Source organism: Silene latifolia, chromosome 6 (assembly GCF_048544455.1).
Source record: "Silene latifolia isolate original U9 population chromosome 6, ASM4854445v1, whole genome shotgun sequence".
In the NCBI taxonomy this organism is placed as follows: domain Eukaryota; kingdom Viridiplantae; phylum Streptophyta; class Magnoliopsida; order Caryophyllales; family Caryophyllaceae; genus Silene; species Silene latifolia.
The window spans coordinates 95,840,668-95,852,174 of record NC_133531.1 but is presented as its reverse complement, the minus strand read 5'-3'; the positions used below and the strand labels follow the sequence as shown (position 1 = coordinate 95,852,174).

The 11,507-nt window shown below is 37.8% G+C and overlaps 1 protein-coding gene across 1 annotated transcript; it reads right to left on the bottom strand.

The window, feature by feature from the left end:
- Positions 1–2,081: 2,081 nt before the first annotated feature.
- LOC141588382 (protein FAR1-RELATED SEQUENCE 5-like) lies at positions 2,082–2,831 on the bottom strand. The gene has a single exon (XM_074409828.1). The coding sequence runs from the start codon at positions 2,829–2,831 to the stop codon at positions 2,082–2,084; it is 750 nt and encodes a 249-aa protein (XP_074265929.1).
- Positions 2,832–11,507: the final 8,676 nt, after the last annotated feature.

The following is an 11,507-nucleotide window of genomic DNA, read 5'->3' as shown; positions in this document are numbered from 1 at the left end:
TAGGGTTGGATTAGGCGGAACCGCTTCGCAGAGCCGCCTAATCCAACCCTAAACCCTTTTCCTTAAACAAAACAAATCGTATAACAAATTGTATAATATCTTTATCGTAAAACTTAGGAAATATGCTCCTAAAACGGGACGGAAAATGGTCCTAAAACAATATGTATTGCTTTGTATAAAATGTTGTAAGTCTTTGTATAAAATGTTAACTATGATGTAGGAAAATCGAATGACTTTTTATCGTGACATGTTATTGCCACAAAGAAGACACAATTCTACTTTTTATTTTTACTTTGTGACATATTATTGTCACAAAGAACACAAAATCCTACTAATTATTGCTAAGGTCACAATGTTATTCGTAACATCATAACAAAGATCAAACTTTTTTCTTTTTAGTGTCTTCTCGGCCTACATCAGCTATGCGAAGAGGGCATGTTCTCCCGTCGTGGGTAACTCTTTCTTTGCAGTATGCACATAGCCTCTTTGGCTTGGCTGCTTTTTCAATGGCCTTTGTTGTTTAGCCGACTTCAATCTTTTCCACTTTGCCTTTGTTGCGTGCTTGTTCCGGAGGGTGGATAGTGACTTCGACGACGAGCAGCGCCCAACAAAGATCTCCATCTCTTGGTCTTTTGTAAGCGGTTCAATACATAACTTCACGAACTCAACTAGGAGGGATGCTAACTCTTCCGTGTGTTCAACAGGTAAAGTTTTGAGAACACCAACTATCCGACGGAACTCGACCATACGTTGCACAAATGATCATTATCGACGTAGCCATATATGAATCCTCAATGACATTCCCATTCGAATCAAGCCTGGAAGTAAAACAAAGAAAGTTCTTGTTTATCATGGTGACAATGTTACTTTAAGAAATTATGGTTACAATGTTATCAGAAAACAATTATCGTAACAAGTCAAAATCCTTTGTAATAATGTTTTCGAATCAAACCTTTCTTGCTGCGTGTGTGTTATTTAGCCAACGATCTACAATGTACTTGCTTGGTATTCGCCCAATTCCTTTGCCCTTGTACACCCACAAAATATGCCTCGGAGAGTAATCCAATTCTTTCGAACAGTTTACACTCGCATACCGCATCTCGTGCTTCTAAGGTCCAACCTCACCTTGAAAATTCATCTGCTCAAAGATCGATTACATGAATTATGCGCACATGCTCCTCCTTCTCAAAGTCATCAACACCACATGAATCGGCCGCCATTACTTCTTCTTGGAACACCTTGAACACGCATGTGTGTGTATATAATAGCGCCATGCTTTTCTATAGGTAATTCTGTCTTAAGCTCAGGGAATGAGTGGTCGGTGTTATAATCATCGCACCTTCGTGTATAGCGCTGCGGTCCATAGCGTTTGGAACCTGGTTTTAATGCAACAAGGATTCGGCAACAAATTATTTATGTAACAATGAAACAATGGTACCGTAACATACACTGTTCCCGCATCGTAAGGAATGAAAAAGAGTTGTTTACCTCATCCAAAATTCGACCAGTGTACCAAAGTGATTCTCATAGCGCTTGAAAAACGAATTTGTACTTTCTCGATCGCCGTGTTGTTCTTAATATGCAGCCCAAGGCAAGGTCACGATGGTAGGCGTAAATCCAATGGTGTCTGTCGTCGAACATTGTAGTCAACCAATCATTATCTTCCAAATCGAAATCAAATGACCTTCGCCACTTCTCTTCGAACTCCGACGGCTCCATATCGGGTCCCAAACAACAAATATTGAAGCGAGCAAGGAAGTCCGTGTCTCTGCAGAGTGCTGAACCAACTTTGTCCGTGATCTTTTGTGTAATATGCCACATACAATAACGATGCCTAGCTGTCTTGAAAACAGAAGGGAAAGCCTGTTGTATGCCAGGCATAATGAAACAAAGACAAGTCGAACGTGATATTGACCGATGATAGGGAAAGAGCAAGTGAGTAAATTATATGTTAGTAATTTAGTTACTGATGACATTGTTATTGAAGAATCTTGTAAAAGAGGAAGAGATGGAACAGTGGTAGTTGGAGTCGAAAGTTGGGGTACAATAATCTTAAGTAAGTCTTCACATTACGAACATTGTCACACTATTACCTTCTTTATGCCAGGGCATTGATCCGTGATCATGAACTGTGGCTCTTTTTGTCCCATGGCAGTCAAGAAATGCTGAAAGGTCCATTGGAAGGAGATGTCATCCTCGTGTAACAGGAGACAACCGGCAAACAACACCGACTTTCTGTGGTGATTAACACCTGTGAATGGTGTAAAAACCATATCATACTTGTTGGTTCCGTAAGTAGGGTCGAAGCTAACAGCATCCCCAAAGAATGAGTAGTTTCTAATACATGTAGCATCAGCCCAAAAGAACTTTGTTAGACGGTTTTGCGGATCAACATCATAGGCGAAGTAGAACTGGGGTTGGGTTGCTTTGAGTTTCTCGAGTCGATCGATGAAAAGGTCAGCATATCTTAACCCAATGTAGCACTTGATATCTCTTTGAAAGTTCTTAAAATCTATCAATGTAGCACCGATATTTTCATACCCATTGACAAGTTCCTTAACCTGTCTAAAGGTCAATCCAGCGCCAATATTCAACTTGGAGTTGTCCAAGATAAGCGTCTTCTGGAACATATCAAGGGATCGTGAAATCTTATCGAGATCTCTGTTACAGACAGAGGTGAGACGATGATTGTGGACTTCAGAAAACTCGTCAATCATAGCTGGGCCATCAAGGCCATGTAGAAGGGCAAATCTGACGTATGCTCGGCATCCAATTCTTGTGATTTTAACTCGCCGTGTAACTGTACTAGCTGTGGACGAACAATTACCCATATTCTCATCATCCTTGGTTCTGGGACGCTGTTTCGGTTTAGATTCCCTGAACCCTTGACGGTTGCAGACTACGAATTTTTGGTGTGCAACACCACCTCGTAGTGTTTTCGTACTGTGCTTCCGAGGGGTAAATCCGCATGCCCGAGCATAAACCTCGTAGAACTTGATTCCAGCCTCAAGGGAGGCGAAACCGCACCAATGGTAGGTCTAAACTTGTGCTCAACCACACGCATCCAGCGCTCACCTCCATTAGGCGTGTGAGACGAACAATGTGATTATTTGGTTGAGGATTGGGTTGCTCTTGGACAATTGGCGTAGAATGGGGTTGAGTGACAGAACTTGAGTCTCATAATACAAAAAGGAAAATACGAGTATTAGTGACCAAATACAACGGTGGTATTACAAAGAGTAACATTGTTACGAAAGAATAAAAGAGGACATCCGAAGTGGTACAAGATATGTTATATGTGAAATGGAAAATGAATATATGTGATTGTGTTACAAGAACATTGATATTGTAACAAAGTCGAGCCTGTAAGCATTGACAGCAGAACATGAATATACGAGGATAAATGGGGGAATATACAAAAGCAGAAAAGAGGTCAAATATAATGAAATTTGACCGAATTTGAAATGGAAAATGAATATATGTGATTGTGTTACTGAATATTGATATTGTAATAAGTGAGCACATAAGCATTGACAAATGCGAATGTGAATATACGATAAATGGGGACAGAATATACAAAACAGGAAAAGAGGTCAAATATAATGAAATTTGACCGAATTTGAACGTGGAAATCAACAAAGACGAGGATATTTGACCTAATATTTCAGAGAAAAGCAAGTAAGAGTATAATCAAAGGAAAGCAGACCGTAAATTGAAGTATAAGTGAACGAATTTCATTAAAATTGAAGCAAACATAAAATCGATTAACCTAAAAAACTGAAAAGCAACAGAATAAAGACAAATATAATCAAAATTGACGGAATGTAACGATAAATCAAATTAGCTCGAATTTGACGGATAACAACACCGATGATAATGAAAGCAAAGGATAAAGCGAAATTGCAAATTCAAAAAAGAAAACAACGATTATAATCAAATCCGATCTAATTTGACGGAGAAAACTAGGACGATTAGAAGCAAAGCAAAGGAAAAAGCGAATTTGCAGCAAAAACATAGATTATAATCAAATTCGATCAAATATGACGGAAAACAACAACGATTATCATGAAAGCAAAGGATAAAGCGAAATTGCAAATTCAAGAGAGAAAACAACGATTCTAATCAAATTTGACAGGAAAAACAATAACGATTATAATCAAAGAAAAGGATTACCTGCGCGCAAACTATTTTCAGTAGAATCGGCATCCATAGGAGTATCAACCATCAAGCAAAAACTGAGAACGATTGAACTGTAGAAATAATTGAATGATGAATTGAAAAGTAAAATTATTTGTGTATATTTTTTGCTGGATTTGTTTTATGCGAGAACGAAGAAAAACAGAGGGAAATTCGTAGAGAGAGAAAAGTGTGAATGAAGAGAGAGAAAGCGAAACAGAATTGTAAGGTTAGCAGCGTGAAATCTGAGCCTTATATAGTCTAATTATAATTTTTGAGATTTAATCTCAGCCGTTGATTAGGAGTAGATCTAATGGCTGAGATTAAGATGCTAGACTCACCTAAGATACCTAGACGCACTTGATGCAATTTCTATATATATATATATATATATATATATATATATATAAATATAAATATATATAAATGGGATCCTATAAGTCCTCCTTATTTGGGTGAGTCCTTGAGTCCTCATCCAAGCCCTTGGACCTACATGATGGCTGGCTAGGATTAGAGCAAAATAGAGGGCTGTGATATAAATACTACAAAACCCTAATCTCTCACAACCCTCTCATTTCACTCCCTCACAACACAAATCTCTCACTTCTCTCTCTTCTTCTCATCTCTCTCTAAACTCCACTAAGCCGTCGCTGCCCCTCCACTACACCATACCATCGGACCTTCGCACAACCCTCCACATGCCGCCACTACGCCCACTAACGTCGCCACCCCTCCAGATGCACCGCATGCACGCCACACCGCCGCCCTCGTTTTTTTTCTTTCTCCACTTCCTTCTCCCTCACTGAAACCACCTACCACTACTGCCGTTTATCTCTCCGACCAACAGGCGACGCCAACACCGGTCTTACTCCCTTCTTTCTCTCTCCTTTTCGATTTCAGATCTATCAGTTGAAGGGGGAATAAGAGAGGAGGAAGAGTGGTGGTTATTGGTGGCGTTTCAGATCTAGTTTGTTGGTGGTCGTGGGGTTAGTCGTGTGGGCCTGTCGTGGTGGTGGGATATCTCGTTTTTTTTACTCTTATGGTGGCGTCAGTTGGTGGTGGTGGTGGGTAGTAGATCTGGCGAGAAAGGAGGGTGGTGGTGGATCTTTTTTTTTATCTTATGGTGGCGTCAGGTGTTGGTGGTGGTGGGGAATAGATCTGGCGAGAAATGAGGGTGGTGGTGGCCAGATATATGTTTTTTTGTTTTTTTTTCAATTGAAATTGTTGTGGTTGGCGGTCAGAAGGCGGTGAGGTGCGTGATGCGGTGGTCTAATAAGTCCATTTTATATATACTTTAACTTCATATTTTAGCTCGGTTTATTTGATTATTGCACTTATATTAGTGTGTTTGTGAGCTAATTCCGTGTTTTAGGTGTTTTTGCTCGTATTCATTGCATTTTGTAAGAAATGAAGCCGTTGATAGCTTTTTCCCGTCAAATTAGCAATTACCCAAGTTTCACGAGGCTAATGAGAGCAAGTCCTAACCATACAAGGGCGTTCCGGGAAGTATAGGGGCATTTTGGGAAGAATTGGAAAATTCCGAGCACAAAACTAACTTGGGTTGATGCACAAGTAAAGAAATGAAATAGAAACCCAAGTAAAGTCCAAATGATCACGTGGAAGATGAAGCTTAGGAATCCTAATTATGCGTTTAGACGGAGGAATTAAGAGGCATTAAGATATCACATTGGATTCCCTATGCTAATTAAGACGGAATTAAGAGAAAAACTGAAATTCCCACGACCCCGATAGGGGTGGGGTGACCCCGATCGGGGTTGCCTCTCTTTTATGTCATTTACGTTTCACCCCCTTATTCCTATATAAGGGGTGTTAAATCCGTCATTTGGAATAACTCCTACACCACTTTTACATGTTTTTCATACACTATTTCAAGTTCTTAGTATAGTTTAGATTAGCTTTCCCTTTAGCATATTCCTTTATGTTATAAAAAATTTCATTCAAGTTATATACAATTACATTTCAAGTTATTTTCATTTGCTCTATCTTGTTCTTCATTTCCAAGTTCATTTCCAATTGTTAAGGTAATCTTATTTCTAATATTGTTTTGTTATTCATTTGTCATTTACTTTACTAGTTAGTATGTTCATCTTTATTATATCATTTGTCATTAGTTTAGTTTTCATTATGCATGAGTAATTCACTAGTCTAGGGATCAAGGGAGCCATGCATGAGTAGTATTTGCAATTGTTGAAATATGATGTTTTAATATCAATTCATTGTTTCTTTAACATGCTTGCATTGTTTTGTTAGTCTTTGATTATTGGCCATAATCCTTGATTAAATTTGTTAATTCACTTTTATAAGTCGAGAGGCACGAAAATGAATTAGACTAAGCATGTTTTAGTAGACCGACCTAGCTATAGCGAGAGCTCGTTAGGACCTGTTCTATGGTCGACAATAAGGCTGAGAAGTGGTTGTCATTAGGCCTCAAAAATTATCATTATTAAGCATTTCTAGTTCGACATAACCATTTACATATTTGCATGTGTGACCCGACCTCCCTAGACTCTTTCTTTATTATTATTGTTTCATAAACCCAACCAAACCAATCGATAATTGGCCTTGATAGAATTCACCCCATAAAAACTTGTTTAGCAACTCCCGTCTCCTTGTGTTCGGCCCCTATTAGTACATTCATTTGTGTCTAGGGTATTTATCTTTGATTAGGTTTTGACATCCTATCAAATTTTGGCGCCGTTGCCGGGGAGCACGGTTTTATTTGCTAATTAGCTGTTCAATTTTATCTTGTTTTATTTGTCCCGGGGAACACTTGTTCCTTAGGATCGTTCTCACGGTTTCCTTGTAGTTTTAGTGCCTATTTTTTAGGTAATAAAGCTTGGCATTCCATAATGATGAACGGATTCATCCTGCAACAAGAGAATGAGCCTTTTCATGAATATCTTGACCAATTTTATGCCTTTACCAATAATCTCATCTCCATTGGACAAGTCATTGATGAGGTTTACATGGCTTATGTCGTGCTTAATGGCATGAATTTCGGGACCCAAGAAATGGCTCTTTATATGAGTTGTGGGAGTGTCTACTACAAGATTGGGGCAAACCTTTGGCATTTCTTAAATTTCATGGCCTCCGAATGTCGAGAGGTAGCTCGTCAACAAACTTTGTCGCTGGGTTTTGAAGAGGAATGTTATGTGCTTATGGCTCGTAGCCAACAAATACTTAAAGAAATGCGCGAAGAAAGTGAGCGATTCATTAATGCTTATGCTCTTCCACCCTCCCAATGTGAGTCTTTTCAATATAATGATTTTGAGTTATTGGATGACGATGATGATAGTCCGACTTTTTCTTTTAAAAGTCCCACTAATGTCATTCCTATTGAAAATTTATAGACTCATGTCAACGAAGATGACCTTGTAGTAAATGACACACTTAACATGGATGATGTTGGGCCCGTTTGTAATGAAAAGGATGAGGTTTTACCCGAGACCTTAGACTCCTTTGAAAATACTTCCGTGGAGGATATAGTTGACCCTTTTGAGGTTGACGGAGGACTTAGTGATTTTCATTTAAAGGCTAAGTGGGATGAACCCCCCATTTTTTATGAGTCCTACCACCTTGAGTTTTCATACCACCAATTTGAGACCATTTATGATAATAATTTGTGCACTAACGATTTATTTTATGGTCTTAAGCATGATGCTCTATCTCTTGCTGACGAGTGGAGTAGTACGATGGTTCTATTTGAAATCTCTCATGGGCATTTTGATAATATTTATCCGTTCTTGCCTTTGATATTTCATGCTTATGTCTTATCAATTGCTTACATATGCTTGTGTATTGCTCATGCGCAGGAATATGATAAACTTCTAAGGGCATTGACATGCTTTTTAAAGGGCAAAGAGTGCTCATTTAGGAAAACTCGTTTTATTTATACTTTTTAAGACAATTTATAGTTTTTTTGGACAATGCAATTTCAATTTGGTTTTGATGTAATAGTTAAGATAATAAGACATTTAGTATATATGTTTAGTATTGTATTAGCTTGTCTTTTGCAGGTACTTTGGGACATGGATTAGACTACCCCGTTTTCAAGCTAGCTTGGGGGAGGCTTCTACACTTTAGTATGCTTTCTTTCCTTCCTTTATTTCTGCATGTGTCATCCCATCTCCCCTTGTTGGGTGTCCTTCTTTGTTTTACACATTGAGGACAATGTGTTGTTCTAGCTTAGGGGAGGTTTTTAGTGAGTCTAGTTATGGGAAATCTAAAAAAACTAAACTAAAAATTTGAAAATTGAAAAATTTTCAATGTTGTGTCCATCCATATGTCTTTTCATAATGTCATTCCTCTTTGCATTTCCCATATTGTAGCTTTTTAACCTAATAAAGTCACGCTTTACTGATGGATAATTGCATTCATGGGGATGTCTTGACATAGTGGGTGAGGGATTGATTTTGGACAAAATAGAATCGATCATGACATTGGTAAGCTACATACTCCCTCCCATACAAACCAAAGGTAACATTTACCTTATTCGGATCATCCAAACCAAACTACCCATTCCTTTTTTGGTAAAAAACATTATTAAAGACTCCTCATATACCTTTGTCATTTACATACAATGGCATCATGTTTGTGGCTCTCCTTTAATCAAGTTAAAAGTGGTCCTACATCAATTCCAATACTACCCTTACCTTTTCTCTCTTTTCTTAAAACTTGTGCTCCCTCCGATGTTACCTTTTGTTTGGATGGGAGGGAGTATATGGTAAGGTAGAGCCTCCAAAAGGCTGGTGCATCTATATCTGGTCTCATCTAGGTGTGTGTAGTTTCTCCTCTGGTGTGCGTTACATCTATACGCACAAGTATGGTTTTTTGTTCCATTTTCTATGAGTTTTGCTATCATGATTGCATTTTGAAGCCATTCACTTGTTTGCTTACAAATATTGCCTAAATACTACCCTCTTTTCTAGCTACATATAACATTGCCTACCTTTGTCGGGCTAGTGATATGCTACTTGTGTTGGGGTTCTCTTATCTTTGGGATATGGTTATTTGTCACTATTGCGAGCATTTTTTTGTTACGGGATTACGTATTCCGGTAATTTGGTGAATGTTGGTGAAGAAAAAAGAAAAAACAAATAGTTGAAAAAGATTGAAAAATGCAAAATGAAATGAAAGAAAGAAGCATGAATGAGAAAAATGATAAACAAAGAAGAAAAAGAAATATGAGTTGCTTCCATGTTTGAAATGTATTGTTTTGGGAAGTAGTCTCTCGTGCTATAATGAAAAAATGAGTTATCATCCTATTTTTGGCTCTAGTTCTTGCTCTTGGGAAAGGTTAAGCTTCAGAATAAGCATCATTGCACTTTTTGGTTAGTTACTAGCTTGACATTAGCTCCACATGACCAAAAACATTTGTCCACCTTCTTACCTATTTCCCCTAGCCTTCTTCTTTGTTCTTGGCTTCTTTCCTTGTGCATATTTGATCATGATTAGCATTATCTTGTTGATTTGGAATGTCTACGATACTAGATTGCGGGCGCATTCTCTTAAGTTGTAGATAGGAGAGTGTCATCTTCACACATATAACTTGCCTTATTTATAATATGAGTGTGAGTGTTTTCCCGTGAGGAGTCCGATGTTATATAAGATCATGCAAGAGTTGAAATGTCCATGTGAAGTCCTTCATACTACGCCGTCATATAAATCTCATCCATGTTGTTGCATTTTCCCTATGCCCATGTTGTTTCGGGATTTGATTTTTGTGCTTTAAAGTTACTTGACGGGAATTGCATTTGGATTAGATGATTATTGCTCATGCCCTTAACCTTGTCATACATTAAATTGTGTGCTTGCTTGAGGACAAGCAAGGGTTTAGATTGGGGGAGTTTGATAAGTCTATTTTATATATACTTTAACTCCCTATTTTAGCTCGGTTTATTTGATTATTGCACTTCTATTAGTGTGTTTGTGAGCTAATTCCGTGTTCTAGGTGTTTTTGCTCATATTCATTGCATTTTTAGGAAATGAAGCCGTTGATAGCTTTTTCCCGTCAAATTAGCAATTAACCAAGTTTCACGAGGCTAATGAGAGCAAGTCTTGACCATACAAGGGCGTTCCGGGAAGTATAGGGGCATTTTGGGAAAAATTGGAAAATCCCGAGCACAAAACTAACTTAGGTTGATGAATAAGTAAAGAAATGAAATAGAAGCCCAAGTAAAGTACAAATGATCAAGTGGAAGATGAAGCTTAGGATTCCTAATTATGCTTTTAGATGGAGGAATTAAGAGGCATTAAGACATAACATTGGATTCTCTATGCTAATTAAGACGGAATTAAGAGAAAAACTCAAATTCCCACGACCCCGATAGGGGTGGGGTGACCCTGATCGGGGTTGCCTCTCTTTTATGTCATTTACGTTTCATCCCCTTATTCCTATATAAGGGGTGTTGAATCCGTCATTTGGGACAACTCCTACACCACTTTTACATGTTTTTCATACACTATTTCAAGTTCTTAGTATAGTTTAGATTAGCTTTCCCTTTACCATGTTCCTTTATGTTATAAATAGTTTAATTCAAGTTATATACAATTACATTTCAAGTTATTTTCATTTGCTCTATTGTTCTTCATTTCCAAGTTCATTTCCAATTGTTAAGGTAATCTTACTTCTAGTATTGTTTTGTTATTCATTTGTCATTTACTTTACTAGTTATTATGTTCAGCTTTATTATATCATTTGTCATTAGTTTAGTTTTCATTATGCATGAGTAATTCACTAGTCTAGGGATCAAGGGAGCCATGCATGAGTAGTATTTGCAATTGTTGAAATAGGATGTTTTAATATCAATTCATTGTTTCTTTAACATGCTTGCATTGTTTTGTTAGTCTTTGATTATTGGCCATAATCCTTGATTAAATTTGTTAATTCACTTTTATATGTCAAGAGGCACGAAAATGAATTAAACTAAGCATGTTTTAGTAGACCGGCCTAGCCATAGCGAGAGCTCGTTAGGACCTGTTCTATGGTCGACAATAAGGCTGAGAAGTGGTTATCATTAGGCGTAAATAATTATCATTATTAAGCATTTCTATTTCGACATAACCCTTTACAAATTTTCATGTGTGATGCGACCTCCCTAAACTCTTTCTTTATTATTATTGTTTCATAAACCCAACCAAACCAATCGATAATCGACCTTGATAGAATTCACCCCATAACAAGTTGTTTAGAAACTCCCGTATCCTTGTGTTCGACCCCTATTACTTCATTCATTTGTGTCTAAGGTATTTATCTTTGATTAGGCTGCGACATCCTATCATGGTCGGTGAGAAAGGAGGGTGGTGGTGGT

Bases quoted from the DNA above. Each gene is read 5' to 3' on its own strand.
- LOC141588382 (XM_074409828.1), bottom strand. From the start codon at position 2,831: ATGGGTAATTGTTCGTCCACAGCTAGTACAGTTACACGGCGAGTTAAA.